We start from the raw sequence: 26,332 nt of genomic DNA on the forward strand, positions 1-26,332 counted from the left end.
AATTTAGGATGTTATTATCTTTTCTTTCAGCCAAAAACCTTCTAATTTCTCCTGGTCCCATTGCCAATCAGTGAACAGCAGCCTGTTCACATCACATGTAGTCCCTACTCAGCCCTGAAAAAAGTAGGTACTAGTACGGAAAAAACAGTAATGGAAATGCTCGCAAAGCAGGCTGAGAGGACTGGAGTTGGGTTAAATTGAGCCAGTGGAATAGGGGCATTAGTGCCGCAGTGAAAATCCAGTCAGACGTTTCTGGGGTTATCAGATCTTAAGATGTTGCCATTTGAGGAAGAGCCCTGAATTCCTCATAGAGGCCTCATTCAAAAGTTTGTCAGTCATGAAAAAACTACTGTGTGAAACATTCATATTGTTATTTCTTTCGTCATGTTGCTTCACTCAAAAGATTAAGGGGGACTACCATATGTTCAACTGCCTGCATGATGCATGCCATAGTAAATCAACTTGTATCACACTAAAAACTCTGAGCTTACAGACATAATGCAGTACCAGTTGCAAACACAACACTATCTTCTGGGACAAACATCTTTCAGACCACACACAACAAAACAAAATGAATTTTAATAGCAGTAATACACTACTCAAAAAAATAAAGGGAACACTCAAATAACACATTCTAGATCTGAATGAATGAAATATTCTCATTGAATACTTTGTTCTGTACAAAGCTGAATGTGCCGACAACAAAATCACACAAAAATCATCAATGGAAATTAAATTTATTAACCAATGGAGGCCTGGATTTGGAGTCACACACAAAATTAAAGTGGAAAAACACACTACAGGCTGATCCAAATTTGATGTATTGTCCTTAAAACAAGTCAAAATGAGGCCCAGTATTGTGTGTGGCCTCCACGTGCCTGCATGACCTCCCTACAATGCCTGGGCATGCTCCTGATGAGACAGCGGATGGTCTCCTGAGGGATCTCCTCCCAGACCTGGACTAAAGCATCCACCAACTCCAGGACAGTCTGTGGTGCAAAGTGACGTTGGTGGATGAAGCGAGACATGATGTTCCAGATGTGCTCAATCGGATTCAGGTCTGGGGAACGGGCGGGCCAGTCCATAGCTTCAATGTCTTCATCTTGCAGGAACTGCTGACACACTCCAGCCACATGAGGTCTAGCATTGTCCTCCATTAGGAGGAACCCAGGGCCAATCGCACCACGATATGGTCCCACAAGGGGTCTGAGGATCTCATCTCGGTACCTAATGGCAGTCAGGCTACCTCTGGCGAGCACATGGAAGGCCATGTGGCCCTCCAAAGAAATGCCACCCCACACCATTACTGACCCACTGCCAAACCGGTCATGCTGAAGGATCTTGCAGGCCGCAGATCGCTCTCCATGGTGTCTCCAGACTTTGTCACGTCTGTCACATGTGCTCAGTGTGAACCTGCTTTCATCTGTGAAGAGCACCAGGCACGAGTGGCGAATTTGCCAATCCTGGTGTTCTCTGGCAAATGCCAAGCATCTTGCACGGTGTTGGACTGTGAGCACAACCCCCATTTGTGAACGTCGGGCCCTCATACCATCCTCATGGAGTCGGTTTCTAACCGTTTGTGCAGACACGTGCACATTTGTGGCCTGCTGGAGGTCATTTTCCAGGGCTCTGGCAGTGCTCCTCCTGTTCCTCCTTGCACAAAGGCGAAGGTAGGTAGGTCCTGCTGCTGGGTTGTTGCCCTCATAGAAGTTTCACAGAAGTTTGATTTACTTGGAGTTATATTGTGTTGTTTAAGTGTTCCCTTTATTTTTTGAGCAGTGTTGATAAATGGCATTTGTTTCAATAGCAGTAATAGATAAATGACATTTGTTTATGTGGCTGCACAGTGACAGTGGGCTGAACGGTGGCGCAGTTTGTAGCACTGTTGCCTTGCAACAAGAAGGTCCTGGGTTTGACTCGGGGTACTTCCTCCCACAGTCCAGAAACATGACTGATAGGTTAATTGGTTTATCTAAATGGCCCTTAAGAATGAATGAGTGTGTGCATGGTTGTTTGTCCTGTGTGTGTCTGTGTTGCCCTGCGATGGACTGGGGATCTGTCCAGGGTGCCAGTCTCCTGCACACTGCTGGAGATTGGCACCAGCTTCCCTCTATGGAAGAAGCGGAAAATGACTGACTGACATTTTTTTGTGCTGCCGGTCAGTTTATATTGAGTCATTTTGATAAAATCAGGTACAAAAAAATTGGCACAAGAGGTTTTTATTTTTCAAATCTCCTCCAGTGTTTAGGTCAGGATGAAGATTGCTGCCAATGTTGTGGCGGTTTCAAAGGCTTAGCAGGTCTTGTCTATTTTTTTGTTTACACTGTTTCAGACTTCTCCTCTATTATGGCCACTCTGACCTTCGCTTTCTACCTGCCTTGAACTCTTCTAAAAGAACTTAGCTTTGAGTTTCTCTGAGAATTCTTTTACCCTTTCTGTACACTGTCTATCTGTGTCTTCCTTTATTCTGCAGTTTCTTGCTTCCCTCTCTCCACCCTCTTTCTATTGCTGCATTATCATCATTCTCCATCTGTGGCTCTCTGAGGCGAAACACACTGCTCTGTCCTCTTCTCCATCACACCATTTCCATCTATCCTTCACTTTCTCACCTCTGAATTACGGAGACAGGAAGAGACAAGGAGCCTGCCTTATTCTATTTCATTTCTGCTTCATTTCTTTCACATTCATACCTTTTTGTGAGGATTTTTTTTTTATCTCCATAGTTTGCTAATGTATAATTTCACTTATTATATACTGTGCCACTCTTTGGATATTTTAAGTAAATCGAAAATGATTTCTAAACACATTTTAAAATATTATATCCTGGTTTATTCATAAGTAGGGATGTTACAATACCTCCAACTCACCACACGAGACAAATCACAGTATTGGGTTCAAGTGAACCATGTTATACTAAAACTATTACCCCATGTCACTCTGTTTTGCATCTGACTTACTTGCTATGCATTTGCTTGCCTGGCATTTGCTGCCTTAATTAATAAAAGCTCCAGCATCGTCTTCCTACACATTTATCTGTAGCACACAATCCATAAGCACCACTTTTAAAGAATCAACTATAACTCAAATATTGCAACAATATTATTTCACTCTATGCTATGCAGACATTTTATTTACCTCAAGATGCTAGATGCTTGAAAATGAAATTTGTAGCATTTCCTTATTTCTAATTAATTCAGTAAATAATTGTCTGCCGATTTAGGGGAATCCATAGAATACTGAAATAATGTTCCCAAAAACTGAGCTGATTCTTAAATATGGAAAAAATGAATTCCACACCCTTTATACCAAATGCAGACACTATTCAAACCTCATGGCCTCATGGCTACACAAACTGTGTTTTAAAGAATCTGTAATCAGTGTAGAATCCTTCAGCCCATGTTTGACTAGCCTATATATTGTGTTTTGTATGCTTGTCTCATTCTAAGCAGGCCCTAGTGCCAAACAAAACATTGAAATGCTCATTTTAAGTGTTTTCACAAATAAAACTGGCTTTTTAAAATCTCAAACTATTTATGTATCTGCTTAGTGTAGAGTCCAGATTCCTTCAAAGAACTGGACTGTAGCTGGCTAACAAAACTGCTTATAGTATTTCACAAGACAATTTTCACTTTCATAAGAAACATTGCATTGTTTTATTTTTTGACATCTCTAACAAACATCTTGTTACCCCTAGTTGTGTGACTTATTAGCTAGCTGTGTCTCAAAACATAGACATCTTTGAAAACCTTTACAGTTCACCAACAAATCACACTCTGAGTGTGTTAGTTTGCTCAGCACCTAATATTTCCAAACAAAAATACTAATACGATTTCAGCTCCTAGAATCTGACACCTAGCGGTGGTTGTCTTGCTGGTTTATAGCTCCACTCAGCCTCCTACATATTGCTTTATTGTTCCGCTCCATCCATCCCTCCATTTCTCTTCCTTTCCTTCTCCTCTTCTTGCCACTCTTGCTTCATTTGGCTCATGATGAGATGTCACCTCTGTCCTTGAGTGGGCAAATCCCCTCTGAGGAAAAGTGTTTGTTTGTGCGTGTGCATGTGTGTGATTCAACTGTACATCACTGTGTACAATGGTGCATGCTAGTCTGCATGCGAGGGGAGCCTGCTTTGTATGTGTGTGGGCCACGCTGGCCTGCAGATGTGACAGACTAGGATTGTGCTGTCACAGCAGGTGAAGAGATGATTTACTTGTCAAGGGGCTGAGTGTCAGGGAGACAGATACAGCTAAGAGATAAATGTACTCTGCAACTGATGGAATACTGAAAAATAGATGCTAACCTGTCCTGCTGGGACACCTTAAACCACCATTGTCGCAGAGTGAGTTAAGGTTTCATTGTCTGTTACAAACATTCATGTTTATTTCCAATCATGATTCCTATCATGTCATCCACTGTGTCCATTGGTTAACCCTCACCTTTAAAAAGCATACTTTCTTGTTATTAAGTGCAACATTTAGTATAGGGCTGCAACATTTATTTATTTATTTAACACATATAGATAAGTTATAGCCAGAAAATTTAACATCTGTTTCAATCCCTACATTTTGTTTGTATTTATGTCTGTATTTGGATCTGAAAGCCATCTAAACAATAAGATACCTGTAGGTTGGCAAAATCTGCTCTATCAGCTCCGAGCTGTCACTGTGATGATGGAAATCATTCTGAAGTCAGTTTTAGGTGAATTACCAAATGTAACAAAATGGACCTCACTCTCTACCCCATTGGTGTGCCAATAGACTGCTACTTTCAGATTTTTTTAAACAGTTTTATTGCTGGCACTGTTCATCCCTGCTGATGAGTTAGGCACCAAAAAACAACAATAAAAAAGGTCCACAGGGTTTTAGTTTTCTTCTGTGTTTGTGTTTTGATCATTTCCTTGTTGTTTCTTATGTTCTTATTCAGTTCATTTCTCTGTGCTCTTTATTGTCATAAAGGTGTTGCCATGTTAGTTAATTTCTTGGTGTTTGGTGTATTAGTTCAGCTCCATTCATGTTAATTAGTCTTCTCCTTTCTCCCTGCTTTCCTTCTTTCTCAGCTGCTCCACCTTATCCCCTGATTACACACAACTGCATTCTATGTCATTCTCCACACTTCTCTCAGTTTATTAGCTTACTAGTTTTCATAACTTTCTTTTCTACTCTCGGTGGAGGAGGACGCTTTTTCTCTGTCTCCTGCACCCCTCCCATATATGCCCTGCTTCAGCTCTGTGTCTTGTCTTCTTTTTGGAGCCTCTTTTTGCATATCTTCCAAATTCTGTCTTAAGGATTTGGTCAGCTGGTCTCTCAATGCAATTGATAAAATTTTCTCGACGAGAAGACAGGGTGGAGGAGAACCCTCCTGTCCAGACGGGATGTTTTTCTCTGGATACACAATGGACTCCTGGCAGAAGTGGAGGATTGTGTGTTTGTCGATAATGTCAGTCGAGGATGTGGAAGATATGTATATAATTAGATGTTTGATATCAGGATTTCTGCTTTTTGGAGTCAGCGGTTACCTGGCATATCGAGAAATTCGGAGAATGTCAGCAGCTGTTCTGGCAATTGTGAGGCTGCCTGTCATGTGTGATGGGACCTTCAGGGCGATCAGCATTTAGAATGAGATGTTACGTGAGCTGAATCGCATACTGGATGTGATCCTTACACAGGATCGCAGGCAGGTTGCAGTTCCTGGACTCAGGGGTGAAATGGGATAAATCTTGGAGAAAGTTGTTAGCTCGGATCTGGCGAAAGACCAGGAATTTGGCTGTTTGGATTCACCTTTGAGAAGCACCGGCGAGATTCTCAAGGCTGACAGAAATTAAGAGTCAGCCTAACCCAAATAATTATTGTTGTTTTCTGAATCTGGCTCCCCTGCACGGCCTTGATGGCTGGCTATCTTCAACTTCTCCTTGAAGTTATGTAAACATGATGCTCTGCTCCCTCTGCCCCCTCCCTTCCCTGAGGACATCTGTGGAGCTGCTCAGAATGGCCTGTTGATGAACATTCCAACGTACCATCAAGGACAATGGCCTTTGTGGCAGTGCTTAATGGACTTACTTGCACACACTCACTTGCGCACACACACATGCTCAAGATAAACATATGCACCCACCGAGTGGGTGCATATGTTTATCATAAGCTGTGGCAGGCTTTTACGGCATAACCCGTGGCAGGCTTTTACAGCCGGTCTGGCATCCTCGCAGAATCCCCTGGCTCCCTCTGGCATGCTGTCTTCTGGCAAACAGTGGCATGCTTCTGCCCCCCACTGCCACGAATTGAGCTTGGCCCTGCTGTCCCAATTCCTAACAATTTAACCGGGGGTGTGTTGGAAATGTCTAAAAAACAACCAAACTGCAGTCATTTCACCAGATTAAGTAGAAGTTACTTTGTTTCAGTAAAACAATCTTAATTGTCTTCATGGCTAATGATCCTTGCACTTTTCATATTTAACTAAACTTTTATCTTGAATGAAACTCATGTCAGGAGGAGAAGCCACATCTGTGCTTGGGGAGGTAACAGACAGAACAAGAATGTATCTGAAAAGATGAAGAGTAGCCTGTCATTTCATTGTCACTTGCAAAGTCTAATGAAAGGATATTAACTCTAAGGCACATTACAGCTGGCCTGCTGCTGAAATATTGCAGTTCTTTGGGAGAGAAAGGTTGAGCTGCAATTCAAAGACAACATTTTTATCCATCTTAAAAGGTTTTATACTTGTGTGTTATGTCAGGTAAAATACATAGTATATTGAAGTTTATGTAGGCTTCCTAAAAGTACATGCTACAGACTACAATGTTGTTTTAGCAGTAGTACAATAAAGTCAGATGTGCCCCCTTCGGTGAAAAAAAAGTCACTTTTAATTATAATCACAGGCACAAGCTGCGGAATGAGCTTCTGTGTTTAATCTACAGCCACAATAAAAGGCAGTGTTTGGTGTCAAAAAGCACAGGTGATTATTACCATGCCATAGCAGGATCAAGGAACAATTACTAGATCTTGTTTACCTTGTCATTGTTGCATAATTGAATTTTGAGTAAAACTGGTGTTGACAAAGTTAGTCATATTGCAATAATCTTCAGATGATAATGGCAATTAGATGAGGAGAATTAAATGATTGCGACCAGCAATGGATGAGAGACCTATGTTTGGCCACACTCTGCAACACCCTCTCCTAACTTGGTGGACAGAAGGACACCAGTCAAGATCATCCACTTTCAATATTCAAAATTAAACACATATTTTTATGCTCATATATAAAATGTATTTTTACCAGTCAGTTGTCAAAACAACGTTTTGCTTCCCTGTTTTTCTCAGTGCTCACACCATATACAGTCTGTGTATTTGATAAATTCTGATTTATGGGTTTCATTCTAACTAGAAAACAGTTAGTTATTTTGAAACAGAAGAACATACAATCATTCTTCATTTACCAGAGGATTGCTATAGCTGCTGTCACTTTGTTTCATTTCTTCCCATGTTTGCTGTTGTTTTGAAAAGCACATGCTATGAGGGTCTCAACGTGAGGAAAAGAATGAGATTTTGTGAAGCATGAAGTCATGTCACGTCTTTGAAATATATGCCTTGCTTTTGATACTCTCCCATTTCGAGTAATTTGTGTTCAATAAAGTATAATTTATAGTGTTCCACTGCATCATGACCTGTCTAATTTTATTTATTTAATTATGTATATATTTATTTCCATCCTAAACGATCAACAGACCTTCTGTGAGTGAAATTTTATTTCTCTATAAATACCTTTATGTTGTCAGATAATCATTAGCTGAATTAATCAGACAGTAAGTGATGACATACAGGGGTTGGACAATGAAACTGAAACATGGTTTCATGGCTAAATTGGACCAGCCTGGTAGCCAGTCTTCATTGATTGCACATTGCACCAGTAAGAGCAGAGTGTGAAGGTTCAGTTATCAGGGTAAGAGCACAGTTTTGCTCAAAATATTGAAATACACACAACATTATGGGTGACATACCAGAGTTCAAAAGAGGACAAATTGTTGGTGCACATCTTGCTGGCGCATCTGTGACCAAGACAGCAAGTCTTTGTGATGTATCAAGAGCCACGGTATCCACGGTAATGTCAGCGTACCACCAAGAAGGACGAACCACATCCAACAGGATTAACTGTGGACGCAAGAGGAAGCTGTCTGAAAGGGATGTTCGGGTGCTAACCCGGATTGTATCCAAAAAACATAAAACCACGGCTGCCCAAATCACGGCAGAATTAAAAATGCACCTCAACTCTCCTGTTTCCACCGGAACTGTCCGTCGGGAGCTCCACAGGGTCAATATACACGGCCAGGCTGCTATAGCCAAACCTTTGGTCACTCATGCCAATGCCAAACGTCGGTTTCAATGGTGCAAGGAGCGCAAATCTTGGGCTGTGGACAATGTGAAACATGTATTGTTCTCTGATGAGACTTTGCGGTGTTTTGGAGGAGCGAGTCAGGAAACGTTTTCCTCCACCAGTATCACATAGTGACCTGGCCACTATCCTGCAAGAAGAATGGCTTAAAATCCCTCTGACCACTGTGCAGGACTTGTATATGTCTTTCCCAAGACGAATCGATGCTGTATTGGCCGCAAAAGGAGGCCCTACACCATAATAATAAATTATTGTGGTCTAAAACCAGGTGTTTCAGTTTCATTGTCCAACCCCTGTAAGTTTTACTATTATCTCAATATTCATTATAAGTAAGTGAGTAAAGTGTCTGCATAGCATAAAGTGAGGTTAAAGTGATGATATTATTTGGTCATTGCTTCAATATTTCTTCAAACTTGGAAGAAATCCTGTTAGAGGCTTCAAAAGACCAGCAGGTCACCCTAGTTTAATGAGACAAAATGTGATGTTAAAGTGGTAAAACATACTTTCTAAAAGATAATAAATATTGGGTATATATAACAGAGAATTTCTGTATCTAGATTTTAGATGCAAGCTTTTAATTTAAAGCTCTGTTCGCTTTATTGCTTATGTTAATATGTGACAGCAACAAGGAGAACTCCATATGTCTTTTTGTCATTTAACTGTTGTGTGTGCAATCGTAATATAGGGCTTTACTTAGGCACATCAAGATGTTATCTTATGAGTTGTTCCCAATGACCAGATTCCAACAACATTTACCTAAGATGCTAAGCAAAACGTTTATATTCTGATTTTGTTCAGTCAGTCTTCTCTTGAAAAAACAATAGGACTCAAGAAAATGTACAGTCTAAGCAGGTCATGGTCATACTGTAAAACACACAACCTGGCTATACTTTGTGACAGTCTCAAAATAAAGTCTAGTGCAGATAACAGTATGACAAATGATCATGTGAAAATACTACAGATGAAGGACATTGTGTAACATCATTGCATTATGTAAGTTCTAATGCATCAGCAGCAGTGTATAGATAACTTTCAGTTACTTCATATACTGTATGTCTATACTCGTGCAGACCTTAAATCTGTGAGTCCACACACTTTTCACTTTCCCTTACATACATACAAAAAGATAAAATAAAAATGTCTTTAGTGCAAGAGGGACAATGTATTTGCGGAAGTAGAACATAAAGTGGACAAATTATTCTCTCCTTTCCCGGTTGGCAAATACTACATGTAAAAACACACACCATTTGTTACACACACCCCGAGGCTTATAGTTGAAAGGTTGACTGGCAGATAACAAGGTGAAGCATCAGTCATTGTTAAGACTGATCGCTCATTGGGGAGCTTAAGGTTCCACAGCAACAGACGTGAGTTTACAGGATTATTGTCATGAGTGGTGATCTGAGGCCAAATAAAATAACACAACTAAGGAAAATGCATTGTAGCTCTGCTTTGTTTTGAAGGTTATATGAAAATGTATAAACAAATCTCTCCCTGTCAGCTATTCTTAGCGATAGGTGATGGTCTGCAGGTCTGTGGGTGTATCGACTTATGTGTGTGTCTGTAATTGTAACAACTGCGCAGTGATGTGAACCTTAGAGAATGCCCAAAGCCAAGTTGAACTTCATTATGCTTTTTTTCTGAGCTTACAGAGCACCTTTGCATCTCTCTCTGCCTTTACTGCCCCAGGTGTCAACTTGGGAGCAGTGCATCTGCCCACCTATTCTTGTCAATAATTTATTCCATGTGGGTTTTTAAAAAAATGTTTTCATGGTATTGTTTGCCACTCAGAGTGTATGCCATGTGTCCCTGAAACAATTGAAAAAATTTTAAATAAACTTTGCGTGAGCCTAGTCATTAGTTTGCAACACTGTCTAATTGGAGAACTCAGAGCCTAACTGGAAGCATTAATTAGGTTCTGTAATACACTTGCTTGTAGGGCCAGTCATTCTGAAATAAATACAATGTTTCCTATTTGGCAAAAAAAACTCATTAACCTTGGTTTTGACTCCTAAAATCTGTCAAGTTAGACTAATAAATGTAATAGATGGCTTGTAGGTTTATGTTTTTTATCCAGCCTGACTTCAACTTGTGCGTAGCAAGACTCATGGGGGTTTTCAGCTCTGGTCCAGTTCAATAATTCACAATATCAAGGCCTTCTGTCAAACAATGGTCTGCATTCAGTTCCAGGCAGCACCACATTGCAGCAAATGCATTTGGAATGCCATAGTGTGAACTCTTCTAAATGGCTCACCTCATCCTCATTCCCAGTGTGGTAAATACTGCTCTTTTGTCAGAGCTAGCAGTATGTCTCAGACAGACACACAGAGTGTCCTTTGCTGAAGCACCACCTGTGGCAAAATTATACATGAAGAGCTACATTTTGGTTAAAAAAAATAATGTGCACCTCAAGAAGTACATAGCTAAGCAAACACATTTCTACTTTTTGAACTGTTTCACCTTTTGTCACCTTACAACTACAGAATTTCATTTATTTTATTCTGATTTTATGTGACAGACCAACACAAAATAGTAAATATTTGTGAATTTGAAGAACAATGAGCCCCATTAAATTTCATGTCCCTAAATTAAATCTAATGCAGCCAGTTGTTGCACTGGATTTAATTTAGGAACTCACAAAATTAGCTAGAAGCATCCAGCTGGGTTTAATCTATTCCTATTATAAAGTTAAGACCACAATTATTCATACACGTGTCAGATTTAGATTCAAAATAATTTTTATTGACAGAGAAGCTTGTTTTCTTATAAGAGCTGAGGCAGGTATTTCTAAAAAGATAATAAAACAATGTAAGAGAATTGTGAAAAATAATATGTTTTTCTTTAAATGACGAAGAAAACAATTTTTAAAAGAAGGACAGGAATCCCTGTTTCTAGTTCAGAAATCGAACACATCTCATTACGTTGAAAAAAGCATCCTGACTCTGAAACATGGTGGGGGCAGGATCATGCTGCTTTTCCCAAGCAGAGACAGGGAAGCTGGTCAGAGTTGATGGGAAGATGGATGGAACCAAAGCAGAACGGAGATCCTGCAAAACACTTAAGAAGCCCAACTTTTCAAATATTTATTTATTTATTTATCCTTTTCTTTCACCTTTGCAATTATATACTATTTGGTGTTGGTCTATTACATAAAATCCCCTGTTAAATATTTTGTGGCTGTGATATGACAATATTTTAAAGAGTTCAAGGGGTATACTTTTATAAGACATTGTAGATGTCATGGAAATAGTTTACCTTTAAATTTGTTTTACAACATTTTGCTTAAGTGAACCATGAGAGAGAATTCACACATTTTCCAATCTTTAACTGATTCCTTAGTACTAAAGCAAGTTCATCAAAATTATTAGGTGTAGGAATCAAAACTATTTGGTCAAGCTGTGGAGTATATGGAGTATCCTAGGTCTTGAAGTAAAACGTATCAAGATGCCATCCATGATAATTTGGATATTGGAGTCAAACAGCTTGACTTTGCCAGTTGTAGTTGAGCACAGTAGTATATGCTTCAGAACATTTAAAGTCAGAGGAACCAGTGGGACAGATTAAGATGAGATTTATTTTTCTCGCTCTAACAAGCAGAGCTGCACATCACTCTAGGTCCTAACGTTTTCTTCAATGACTCATCTATTATTACTATTTTTTTTAGTTCACTTTAGGCTCTGACAAATGGGCTTAGTTTGCCATACTGAAGCAGTCTTAAAAGTAATCAAAGCTTTTATTGTATTTTTTTTTAGACAGAAACTCATCCGTTCTGTTGACCCAAAGGACAATATTTTTAACAGTGGTAATGCCTAAAAATCACAGACACAACAAGTGCAAGAGTCACCTTTCTTCTAAGTGCAAAAGTGAAAGTAAGCGAAATGAACTGCTTCTGACTAACATTTAAAACACAAATAACAATCAGACGAAAGCACATTTCCTTGCTTCTCTTGGTGTTAGAAAAATATTGAAGAAAATAAATTATAATTTTGAGAAAATATTCTTTACATCACGAGTTTTGTCTTTGCACTAAATGTTGATCAAGGGTTGTCCTAATTAGTGTCATTGTTTTCAAAATGTCCATTAATATGCAACCAAGTGCTTCTTCAGAACAATCTGTTAGGTTTTTTTCAAACAATAGATAAAATATATCTTTTTAATTTCTTTGAATACAAGCAATATAAAGGTAATAATATTCTGCATTATATAACAGTATTTTCGTTACTTGTCAGGGTTAGTGTGAATAAATGATTGGACCCTGCTAACTTGCATATAAATAATTACAAATGTAAAATACCATACACACATGTAGTGTCTTTTTATACTTGAACGAACCCTGCAATGACTTCCATTCATTGCTATAGCTTAACCCTGACCCTTACCCTAAATCTCACCCTAACCCTTACCAGTATATACCTTACCCTAAACTCGAATCATATCTTAATCTTAAACCTAACCATTAATGCACATAACTCATTTCCTCTTGTGTGGAGCAGGCAAAATGTCTACACCATGTTGATGTCTCATCAGGGATTAATCCACACAATGTTATATACTGTATACACATGTGATCACACACACACACACACACACACACACACACACACACACACACACACACTCACTCACTATGTGTGTTTTGCACCTTTAGCCATCTCATTAAGCGAATTGGAGCGGCATTCTTTTGTGGACCAAATGGCGTGCGCACATGACTGCTAGCAATATGAAAGTTAGAAGGTTCAACTCAGTTGATTACTGTGCTTAGCTGCTCCACAAGCACAACAAAAAAACTCCCCCACAGATGCATATGTGTGCACGGAGAGTTTAAATGCTGAAAGTTAACCTTTAGAAGTCCAACAGGAGCCCTGAAGCTGTTAAACCTTTAAATGCTGCATTTTTAGAAGAACACACAAAATTGGATCCACATAAACACACCATTTAAATAAACAGAATGTTTTTGTTGTCCTCTGTTTTTTCTGTATAGAAAAATTTCATACATTATAAACCCTGGTGTTTAGTGGAAGTGGTCTATCTGCAAAAAGAAGTAATTAACTGTTACACTGACTACTGGACTTAGCAAATTACCATAAACACTATTTTCTCATGCCTGGAGATACGTGTAATTCTTTTGTTTATTTGAGTGGGTGATTGCATGAATTCGAACAGTGCAGTGAAAACAGTGTAAAAATTGTAAAACATGAAGTTGTTATAGCAGACTATAGCAATGTCTAGAGAAAATTGTAAAAAAGATCACCAAATACACCATAGTAGAGGTACATCAATCGTTCTTGTTTTTCATATTGGCAATTTTTCTTTTAAATGTATCATTTGTTAAGCATACTAATTAATTAGAAGGATTAATATACATACCATGCATGCTAAACTGTATATCTTGAAACACCCAGAGTCTAGTGCTTGCTAAGGAGTGGATGGGAATCCATTTCTTCAACCTACAAAATGTTCTAATGAACACAATAGCAAAGTGTTTTTAATTGTGCATGAAAAAGTTACAAAAAAAACGTTATCATTTCATATCAAAATCTAAAATGAACTGAATACTCCCCGGGTATCTGCTGATTTAAAATATTTTCATTTAAACAATTTCTGAAATAAATTAGGATATCATTAACAAGTTTAGTAATTCAGCAGATATTAAAAATCATACATAGATTCATTACACACACTGTGACCTATTTCAAAACTTTATTTTTGTTTATTTACATGATTATGATCTGCAACTCATGAAAACATAGTTACTGAGAAAATCTCAATATTGCATCAGACCTGTTTAATATATTAATTGTTGTCCTTCTGAAAATCATATCAATGAACTGTAAAGAATATGCACTCAACACTTGGTCAGGGCTCCTTTTGCATGGATTACTGTACAGGTTGATTTAATAGCAGTCGTTACCGCATTGTTTGGCCTGGTTTCTCTCTTCTTCCTCTTGTAAATTCACCATATGGAGATCTGGTCAATTGAGTTTGCTGACCAGTCAAGCACAGTGATACCATGGTCATTAAATCAACCAGGTTGTGACATTTCTGGCAATGTTGTTTGGAAAATGAAGTGCTCTAACATTTCCTGGTAGATGACTTTGGAGTTGACAAAATACAGTGGACCATCACCTGCAGATGACATGGCTCCCCAAACCATCACTCAATGTAGAAACTTTACTCTGGACCTTCAGCAATTTACATTCTGGGTTTCTCCATCCTATTGCCAGACTCTGGGACCTTGATTTCAAAATAAAATACTAAACTCACTTTCATCTGTGAAAGAGACTCTGCACCACTCTGCACCACTGAGCTATAGTTTACTTCTTCACTCTAGCTCAGGAAAGATGCTTCTGACATAGTCTCTGGTTAAGGAGTGGCTTAGCACAAGACACTGTTATACCATATGTCCTATATACAGTAAGTCTTCTGGTGGTAGCTCTTGAAGCCCTAAATCTAGCTGCAATTCTTTCACTGTAAACCTATCTCAAACCTTTGAATGGGTTTTGCCTCTCAAAGCTGTGGTTATTTCTGTGGCTTGTCTAACCTTGTCTACCATGCTTTTTTCTTTAACAAAACTTCCCATTAATAGACTTTGATGAACAGCACTCTGAACAGTCACCTTTTAGGGTATACCCACATTTTGGAATAACTGACTGTACATTGAACAACTGTTAAGTTCTGGGTTTTCATGAGCTCTTACTCATAATCACCTAAATGAACAGAAACAAAAAGCTGAAAGACATCATTATGTGAGTAATAAATACTTTTGAATTAAAAACTAAAATGAACTTTTGTTTTGATAATATTCTAATTCACTGGTGTGGACCTGTATCAGAAGGAAGGAAATAAATCTTGTGACTCATTGATGGATCAGTTAAAAAGTTTCCAATATCTACGTTTACCTTCTAAATAAGTTACCTTGAACTGACAGACTGTTGAATCCCAGGTCCATGTTCCCAGTTAATGGTATTCATTTTCCATAAATAAGTATGAAATATAGACATTGGACATATATCAATATGTCAGCAATGTGTGGTCCCATCCCACTGATTGAGAAACTGCCATGTCGACAAATTCACATGCAGCTATCAATACTTTCATTTGGCAACCAGGGAGGACGTTGACATTAATTCAGTGCTGCGCTCAGTTATCCTAATGCATCGCAGCATATCGGTTATGGATTCAAAAAGGAAATTAGCACACATGCAAATGTTTGGTACGCTTGTGGTATAGTAAGAATTAAGTCAATTTGGCTCAAAGCAAGGCAGCCACGTTTCACGTTTTACAGCTGTCACACTGTGAGTGTCAGCACAACATATTGTATTTCACATCACAGTACATTAAGTTATCACTTGTGTTTTTTTTAATGCTTGTACCAGAATTACGGAAGTGGTGATACACAAATGACAAATTGTGCTTTCCTGAAGGTTAGAGCAGCATTCTTGGGGGGGGCTTAAATGAATGACTAATGCTCTCCCATCCCTCAGCAGCTACTTTTGAAGTGCCCTTGGAAAAGGCACTGAACCCCCAATTGCTCAAATTGAGCTGCTCAGTGGCCAGAAATGCAAAACTGTGACTGCACTAGGTGGTTACCAAATGGAATTGAATGAAAGAGTGCACCCAGGGCAGGAAAACATACTCCCTGCAAAGGCTGGGCTCAGTTTTGAACTGAATATTTTGTCAGCTACTATGATGCGTAACTAACCATCATTTGAGACTCATGCTTTATTCAAACTAGTTGGCTTGTATATTTGTGGAACTAATATAAAACAGGCTTAAAAGCTACACTGTTAGCTTATAATTTTGAGTTTCTGTATAATTTATGGCCTTTGATATTCATTGTCTGGAATTATAATTTAGCCACCCTGTTATTTTCCATGTGTTTCATAGCTAAAAGCACTCATGAATACATTAGTGCGTGCCATTTTTTGATTGTAACTTCAAAACACGTCCATTTGATCCCATCTTGTGACATTAAAGTTTACGCTTTCTGTAACACCACCAAAGTTAAACCAGATTTTAAATGCTACAAGTCAAGAGTCTTTGATCTAGAGGGTCAAATTCACTCCGACCGCCTTTATTATTCTCCATATAATTTATGGCACAGCTATTACTAAAGATCAATAGCACTTAAACTGCTCCATTGATATTGAAACCTGCACTGATTTACAAGCACATGGTTCTGGCCAAACAAAGACAAAGACACACAAATGCAAGAAATATTTGTCCATTGTTTCCAGCTGTCTAAATGCTGTCCTCTTCTGTTTATAATTTTGAGTATTTTTCTCAAAGACTAGCGTTAACACCCCCCCGGATCTAAGATATACACATCTATTTAGCATTTCAAAAAAGGGTTTTCAATAAATTGGACTGCAGTGTATAAATGTCTTTGGATGTAATTTATATTCAGTGTCTTAAAATCCAATAAGCTTGAAAATGTGCGCCTAACACACATACACACACTATACACACGCTAACAGTTAACTATATTTGGAAGGGCATTTTTCCCAAGCAGTGGTTTGTATATTATTGGTCTCACCACTATAGACAAACATGTCCACACCAAGCCTAACAAACACACGCACACACTGCTGACCCTCTATACAAATACAGGAACGCAGGAGGGCACAGTATGTGTTTACTTTAGAGTGCCCAGGACCTATGCACTGGATCTTTGGGGATTCTCAGTGTTGATTAGACACCAGGTCTTTCAGAAAACAACTGGCAGGTGGGCAGATGAAAATATGGAATATCAGTAAGGAGTGGAAATATTTTGCACTAAATGTGCAGAGTGATGCACTCACAGCACCAGAGTTGGGATTTGATTACAGACTATCCGGGATTGTCACTTGGAAGTTACATGGAGGCAACCATTGCAATTTAAGTCTCTAGAAATCAAGGATTTGCTTCAAAAGACTACATTTTATGACAATGACAATGAATTTTTAGGATTATTAGTTTTTAAAGCATTAGAAGCTTAATTATTAATATATTTAATAAATTCTTTAAAACCCTTATACAGATACTTTTTAAAGTGGTGCGTTACTGGCTTCAGCTAGATATTTATGTGTTTTCTACTGTCAAATAGAATAGAAAAACAACATTTCATACACACACACAAAGAGTTCTTCAACACTTGATCAGTTCTGTGAGTCAGCTTCAGTGGCTAAAAGGTCATTATTAAATCAGAATGCAAATTCTCATCTTTTGAATCCACAATCTGTGAATTTATGGTCAGAGTCAATTTGGAGCTCTGAATCAGCACAGCATCATGGTTCCTGTTTAAGAGATTGGATCACATAAAATGCACCTAAAAAGGTCAAACCCGTGGGGAATTTCATTGATTTGCTCATTTACTCAGTCACTGGTTAACTGTACAACAGCAGCACATTTCCACCTTCAGTTACTCACACTTGATTACCAATATTGGAGAATCCCGGTATATATATATATATATATATATATATATAATACACTGTGTGGCTGAAAGTTGTTTGAGAGGTTTTTTGTTTTTTTTGAGAAACAGTTTGGTTTTTTTGTTGTTTTTGTTTTTTTCTATAGTAGCTTAACATGAATTAAGAATTTTTTGCAAGAATTTTTAAAAGGTTCAGGACTTCCAACGATCACAGACCACATTCACTCTCACAAAGCACACACAGCTTGCACAAAAACAAACATAAGCTCGCATATACTTAGTTTCCTCTTGATATTCAAGAAACGTAGACTTACATTTTAAACTGCCACGATGAGGTGAAATAACTTTGAAGAGCCGAATCCCAGACAGAAAACGACAGATCATGAATTCAGTAACAGGGGAATCTCGTCATTATTTTTTTTTTATCTCCTTAAGGAGATCCTATCTGCACAGCCACACCAGTGCGCGTTTATGCAGGGCACAGTGAAACTTTACCTGCTCAATCTCTTTTTTTACTTCATTTATCCATCTTAGACGCATGCATGTCACCTGCCCTTAACATTTTCCAGAATACCCAGCATCCAAAAGAGACTTTTGGATGCAACTATCAAAGCCATCCACATCCCCTTCACCCCCAACTCACCATTAGTAAACTATGGATTAATCCAAGCAGCCACCCGAGACAACCGATCAGTCACTCATCAGTCGCGCTCATCCAACATGCCACCCATCTTGAGTGGCACATCAGCTCACTTTGCGGGAGTGATTTCGCGCCACCCGCCAGTAAGAGGGGTCTTACCTTGAGCGCTTCAATATCCAAAGACGTGGAGCGGTCCATGACTGACTCTGTAGAGCTGCAAATCAAACAGAAAGTCCCAAAGGCGAAGATGATCAGAGGAAAACAGATTAGAAATGGAACCAGGGGGAAAAAAAGTTGTGGAAGCTCGCTAGAGTCCCAAACTCTGCTGCTGCAGCAGCAACATCCCCCCCCACCCCCCCCGGGTCACTGTCAGGACTAGGTTGTTGATATTCCAGTAGGGCGACGGATTTTCTCTGTTTCAAGACTCCAGGTGGGTTGCTTGGCAAAAATCGGGACTTCACATCATGGAAGTCCCCACCACCACACACATACACATTCCAACCTCCAGGTCTGTCCGTGCAGTGAACAGTGGGGACAAAAAAATGAATTGGAAGAAAGCGCAGCCCTGTGCGTAAAAATGTTCTCAAGCAACGGCTTTTGCGCACTTGGCGATCCCTGCTTTCAGTGGTTGTTATATCTGAATGAGAAACATTACCCCCCTCCCCTGCTTTCTCTGCTGGAATGATACCGGGATTCTGGTTCTCCCTTTTACAGTCTTTCAGCGGATAGATGCCGTTACATCCCGGCGCGTATCCCGGCTCATGTGACGTTGAGTCTGCTGTTGATGCCGCGGAATGGCAAATGGAGAAAGGACTGTCCGAGTCAGAGAGAGATGATTCAGTCTAGCCTGGGCGACTTCCATGCGGCAAACCGCCAGAGATATGAGCTCTCCCCCGAAAGAGAAGAGGAAGAGAGGGAAAGAGAGATGGAGAGAGAGAGCGAGAGAGAAAGAGAGAGAGGGGGGATAAACCTGATGAGAGAAATGCTGAAGCGATGAGAGCTGGTGGGAAACGGAAGCAGCGTGGCAAGGAAGGTTGTTGTATATTATTTCAATGACTGACTTACCAGTGTGTGTGTGTGAGAGAGAGAGAGAGTGCGTGTGTGAGTGTGTGTGTCTAAAAGCGAGAGAGAGAATAGAAAGACTCGGAGGGAGTGCGCTCTAATCAAGTAGATGAATCGACAATGCTGCTTTGCCACTAAAGTAAAGAGAGATTTAAATCCAGTCTGTTGGAAGAGGGTTGATGCAGAAAGTCAGATCTTACTTTAAAGCCTGCGTTGGTACAAAAAAAACTAATAAAAAAATAAAAAAAACCTGTAAATTACTGTTTTCCAAAACACGCAGTTTAGGCTGTAAAATGTATTTTTCACTGTGACCAAGTACTAATATTTTTGAAACAGAAAAGCAGGCAAGTAGATTGGTTATATTTATGAATATAAACTTCTCAATGTTTCATTCTTTTATCTCTGTCTGGGTGTAAACTGTCCCGATTCCTTAGCTGCATAATAAAGTGTCGCCGCCTGCCGACCATCAGGATTTTACGTTATCTTTAACACCTACTAATTGTGCGTGCAGGGGAAACAAGTTTGTACAATGAGTGACAAGCAAATAAGACCGATTGGAGCGGAAGGGGAAAATGAGTTGCAGGAAAATGGTGTGAGGAGGTAAATGCTGACAAAGGAAGCTGTGGAATACATTGCAAGAGGACAGCAGGTGTTTTAATGAGTGGGGGAGAAAGAAGGAGGGAGAATATCAAGAGAAGGAACAGGAGAGTGGAAACGAGAAAATGAGAACTGGGGTTGGTTAAAAAAAAGTATCTCTAGAAGGAGGTATTAGCTTCATTATACTTAAATATTTTGTACAGCACTTTGGTCAGCTGGTCAGCTGTAATGTTGTTTAAGTTCTTTAGAAAAAAAAAAGGGTATGGTATGCTATGGTATGATTCATGGCCCAGCCAACATGTGTATGTGGGCCACATGCAGGTCCTGTGGTTTTCTAAAGGGTTTTTAGTAATTTAGACAACATTGTGTAACACATTAAGGATCCACATGGGTCACACTTACTAACCTGCATTGTCCTGCATTAAACAAATATGGGCAAAGAACATGAGCCTATTATATATATTAATATATATATATATATATAATATATATATATATTATATATATATATATATATATATATATATTTTTTTTTTTTTTTTTTTGCTTTTTTGTTTTGTTTGTTTTTTTGTTGTTTTATGTTTAACTGATTTCACAATGTGCTTTAAAATGAGAATTAAGTTTACAGTTTGGAAGGGTACAACAGAACAGGATTTTATGCCACATGAGCGAGAGACCCTAATGAAGCATGGTCACAACTCATTGGTGGTTATTAATTTTATTTAAATTGCCAGTTAAAATAAGGACATTTTAAATATATTTTTTATCTACTCTGTGGTGTGCCTTTAATTATTTTTTTAGTAATTCCAAGAAACCTGATGCATGACCTAGAGAAGTATCCAGAAGTATCAAAAGTGCACCTATTTAAGACTGTAACAAGGACCTGGCAGTTGTTCCAGATGCATTGTCCTCTACATAAAAAAGTGCATTTTAGGATGGTCTTCATTAATTCTATTCATTCATTTGGATTCATTTTTTCCACATATCTCAAATGTGTTACTATAAATAGAACTGCAGTGGGCTACCATTAAAACAGGCCTAAACTGCATTAATATGGTTAAAACAAATGAAACTTTTAAAAGATTAAAATAATTGTATTTTAATTATTAGTAAATCCTCTGTCATCAATCATAAGGATACATTAAATTAACAGCATTATTTGGGGAACTTTTTAATTTTAGTTTTCAAATTTGCAATCTTAATTGAAATTTAGTAGTTCTGGGTCAGTAATGGTTAGTGTTACTAAATATGAAAAAGGAGCCCGCAGTAATTCACCCTTGCTATAGATCCCCATCCCAATATGTATAATTCTGGTATTGCGGCACAATTAACAAGTTGCATGTCAGATTCTTCTTTAATTTGAATATGCTTCTGATACAGATATCTACAGAAATCCATTTTGTTAAAATTATACAATAGGCTGAATTGTGAGAGGCCCCATAGGTTTGTTTCAGTTCAGACTACACGACATGAAGTAATAACTTTCCAGGACCAATATCTAGATTTGCCATTCAATTGTGCTAGTCTGTGTTCCATTTCCCCCATTTTAGATTATTTTTATAAATTACATAACCAAAATATTTAAAGTTACTATTGTCGTGTAATTTGATTTATCATCATGCAACAAAGATTGTGAGGAAATATCGACTCATTGATTTTTAGATATTTCCATTTTACTTCATAGATAATGTCACACCAACAGTCGTAATAATTCTCCAAACATGGGAGGGAGATCTTTGGATAGTTGCAGGGTTTTATATAGTAACATATTTAAATTTAGTTTTGAGGTCATGGACACCTATGTAACCATTTTATTGCACCTTTTAATTTCATTATACCCCCCACCCCCTTGTGTAGCCTTATTGTAAGGTCTGTCAAATCAGCCGTGCTTCCCATGATTATGTAGGGCATGATGCATATTTGCATTAAAAACATTTTTTAAATTTGTGTTGCATAGTAATCTAAGGGTGTATTCACACCAGGAAAGTCCTTTGGTCCGCTTGTTTGGTCCGGACCAAAAGCAAACTTTATTTTTTTCATTTGGTGGGGTTTGTTTTCACATTGTACTTTTTGCAAGTGAACTATTACTTTTAAACATAGCCACGCGGATGACGATCATTGTTCCCATTGGACAGAAATGACGGGGTTGGGACAGAGCACAGACCCAGAAATTGAGGAAAACAGCTGTAGACGTGCTGCGTGCAGCACCTCTGTTCTGCACATTTATGCCGTTATTAAAGCTGCAATATTATTGTGAGGGTGAAGAGCAGCTCATTCAACACATACTTTGAGACGTTCCATTTATAATGTTGGAACCCCGTCGGAGAATGCGTGCTGAACGCCAACGTTCTCTACGTGCCTTGTCCCACAACAAGCCAGTAGCGTTGCTAAGCAACACACAGCTTATCAGGTATGATTACCTTACAACACACACCTTTGCTACCGGCTGCGGTGGCTTTTTATGTCCAAAGAGACGTTTGTTTTTTGTAGTTGGTTCGGATCGGGGCCGGTTTGCATTCAGACCATAAGCCAACCGCACCAGAGTCCGTTTGGAAGCAGACCGAGACCACTTCAAAAAGTGGGTCTCAGTCCGGTTGTTTGGTCCGGACCAGGGTTCGCTTGAGTGTATTCACACCTGCACAAAAGGTCCGGCCCAACGGGGGAAACGAACTCTGGTCCGTTTAAAGCGGACCAAAAGTGGCAAGTCTGAATACACCCTAAGTTTCTGGGTAACTGAATTCTGATTTGGTTCAATTAGCTGTTAACCAAATCAAATAAATGTTTACAGAAATAAATACTTTAAATACGTCTCCTGTGTAAATAATCTATAAATTTGTTTTCTTTCTGAACTTAATTCCTGAAACAACCTAACTTTATGATGATATTCTAATCTGTACACTAATGTGTACACTACATATCAACAGAAATAAGAAAGGGGCTTCACTTAGGTTTCTGTTCTTCTTTGAAAATTTCAAAACGTGTTTTTGTTTGTTTATGTCCAACTACAGCTTTCATTGACAACTGTTGTTGCCTGAGTACAGGTCTTCAGCATCACCATAATGTCATGATGTTTGGGACTTGTTTTTGTGTTTTTATTACGAATCAGAAAAAGGCGGACCCAAGATTCAGCCAGACACAGTATTGAAAGTTTAAAAGGTTTATTCAGCCACAGGAAAACGTCACACAGGTAACACTCCTCACAGCTTCCAGGAATCACTGCTTTTGTCTTGAGTGGAACTTGAAACCCAGTGGGGAAACCTCAGTGGGCGGCAGGCGGTGATCTCCACAGCACAGGTAAGAAGTGACTCCAGGCTGAATAATCCGAGGGCTAGGCTGGCTCAATAATCCAAGGACAGAAACAGGGTCAACGATCGGAACAAGAGGTGTCAGGCAAGGGGCAAGCAGAGGCATACACTTTCACCCATCCATTAATCCATCCATCTATCCTTTCTGCTATGTCCTTGCAGGGTTGTAGAGGAGCCTGGTACAAATCAGAGGTCAATGGGTAAAATGCAAAACACAAATAATTACAATGAGGCTTTAATTTCCCAGTATAATACATAGACATGATGTTTGCTCAAATGGGTATTCATTCATTCAGTTGTTTTACATACTGGTTTAAGCTGCCTTCAGTCAACAGGGACCATGCTGTTTATACCCTGTCCAAGTCTTCCAGTCATTCACAGGACAAACACATTCATGGCCAATTGATGTAAACATCTAACTTGTGCAGATGTTTGCCTGAAACTATTTTCATATGCGGCCGAGTACTTTATATCCCCTTGTATGTTTGAGAATTGTGAATGTCTAAAGATTTTAGGCACTTGTTGTGTTTATACCTTGATAATTTTGTCTGTGAGTATTTGCGTTAACAAGTTTCTACTGCAGATAGCTTGGATATTCAAGCAGCACATTCTCAAAAGTAAACTACAAAAAAAACTAAAGCTATCTTTCTTTCTTTCTTTCTTTCTTTCTTTCTTTCTTTCTTTCTTTCTTTCTTTCTTTCTTTCTTTCTTTCTTTCTTAGACACAGACACAATTTGAGTCATACACCCTAACACACTGGAGAGTGCAGGAACATTTGTTGACACAGTTTTAATGAGTACTCCATTCTCTGCTCCTCCTTCCTCTTTTTGTCTAAGACTTTTCTTTCTTGCTTCTTGGTGCACAGCTCTTTCTCACATCTCTGCATTTGTTTCTTCACCTCTAATCTCCCTCTTCCATGATTTCCACTTCTTCCATTTCTCTTTGAGTCTACCCCACAAAACTGCACTGTTTTCCTGCTTCCTTCTCTTCTGTCAACCATGGCCCCATATTCCCCCTCCATCTCATCTATAAACCTTGTAGTGGTTATTTTTAATAAGGGATTGCATGACCTCAGAAATGGGCACACTGTACTGTGCTAGCAGGAAATTAAATCATCCATAAATTCTCTTTTTTCTGTTACAATATCATTATATTATATATTAACATCTGAAATGCTTTCTAGCCATAAAGAAATATAATTTTATGATGCTGTCTCATGACAACAAAATACTTTAACATGTTTCTTCATCTTTCTGTGTCTCCTTCTACTTTCTCTTAACTTCTTGAAGTCTTCCTATGGGCTGCTCTAATGCTAGGTGTACTAATTCTGAATTCAGACATCCCCAAGACTGCTTTCACACCATTATCTAACTTATCATGTAAGTTTCAAATCTAAAAATCATTGCATGTGGTTATCTAGGGATAAAAAATTCAATGCTCTATACACCTTCTGAGACCTCACCGAAGTGGTCAAACAAGTATTAGCTTAATTTATCAGAAGAGCATTTCTCATGTCGAGACCAGTGAATTTCCTGGTTAACAGCAGCTCAGATTAGAGAACAGGTCAATGCACACAGAGTTCTAGCAGCAGACACATCTCTAGAACAACTGTTAAGAGGAGACTGTGTGAATCAGGCCTTCATGGTAAAATAGCTGCTAGGAAACCACTGCTGAGGACAGGCAACAAGCAGAAGAGACTTGTTTGGGCTAAAGAACACAAGGAATGGACATTAGACCAGTGGAAATCTGTGCTTTGGTCTGATGAGTCCAAGTTTGAGATCTTTGGTTCCAACCACTGTGTCTTTGTGCGGCGCAGAAGAGGTGAACGGATGGACTCTACATGCCTGGTTGCCACCGTGAAGCATGAAGGAGGTGTGATGGTGCGGGGGTGCTTTGCTGGTGACACTGTTGGGGATTTATTCAAAATTGAAGGCATACTAAACCAGCATGGCTACCACAGCATCTTGCAGCAGCATGCTATTCCATCCGGTTTGCGTTTAGTTGGACCATCATTTATTTTTCAACAGGACAATGACCCCAAACACACCTCCAGGCTGTGTAAGGGCTATTTGACCGAGAAGGAGAATGATGGGGTGCTGCGCCAGATGACCTGGCCTCCACAGTCACCGGACCTGAACCCAATCGAGATGGTTTGGGTTGAGCTGGACCGCAGAGTGAAGGCAAAAGGGCCAACAAGTGCTAAGCATCCTTAGGAACTCCTTCAAGACTGTTGGAAAACCATTTCAGGTGACTACCTCTTGAAGCTCATCAACAGAATGCCAAGAGTCTGCGGAGTAGTAATCAAAGCAAAAGGTGGCTACTTTGAAGAACCTAGAATATAAGACATATTTTCAGTTGTTTCACACTTTGTTGTTCAGTATATAATTCCACATGTGTTAATTCATAGTTTTGATGCCTTCAGTGTGAAGCTACAATATTCATAGTCATGAAAATAAAAAAAAAACTCTTTGAATGAGAAGGTGTGTCCAAACCTTTGGTCTGTACTGTACATCTGCTTAGCTTGTTAGCTTCCACTGTTCCAAAGATATGCTTAGTATTGCAAAAAGCTCAACGTGATATGACACCTTACTACTATGGGTAAGAGAACTTTTACCATAAAAACCTTACAGAACTTCATTTCCAAAAAATCCGAATTAACCCTTTAAGTGCATTTTGTAGAGGTGGCACATTTTTTATGCCATTTCTAAGTTGCATCACTCGTGTCTCGAAATATTTTGACGTATCCATAAAAATCTGTGGCAACTCTTTTTAACTGGAGATCAACTTACGTGTGAAAAATTATCAGCTGCTTAAAAAGGCAATGCAGGAGTTTTATTAGCTTAAAACTCCATGATTGTGCAACATTGAAATGCAAGATATATATGCAATTGTGTGACAGGGATATGAGGAAAATATTTAAATAAATAATTAAAA

At 38.9% G+C, this 26,332-nt stretch overlaps 1 protein-coding gene across 1 annotated transcript in view; it reads right to left on the reverse strand.

The window, feature by feature from the left end:
- LOC124869050 (zeta-sarcoglycan) overlaps positions 1-19,914 on the reverse strand; it is a 520,530-nt gene extending 500,616 nt beyond the window's left edge. The window contains exon 1 of the mRNA XM_047366758.1: positions 18,594-19,914. Coding sequence (XP_047222714.1) covers positions 18,594-18,632 — 39 coding nt within the window. The 5' untranslated portion in view covers positions 18,633-19,914. The remainder of the gene's footprint in view (positions 1-18,593) is intronic.
- Between the last annotated feature and the right edge of the window lie 6,418 nt (positions 19,915-26,332).

Source organism: Girardinichthys multiradiatus, chromosome 5 (genome assembly GCF_021462225.1).
Source record: "Girardinichthys multiradiatus isolate DD_20200921_A chromosome 5, DD_fGirMul_XY1, whole genome shotgun sequence".
In the NCBI taxonomy this organism is placed as follows: domain Eukaryota; kingdom Metazoa; phylum Chordata; class Actinopteri; order Cyprinodontiformes; family Goodeidae; genus Girardinichthys; species Girardinichthys multiradiatus.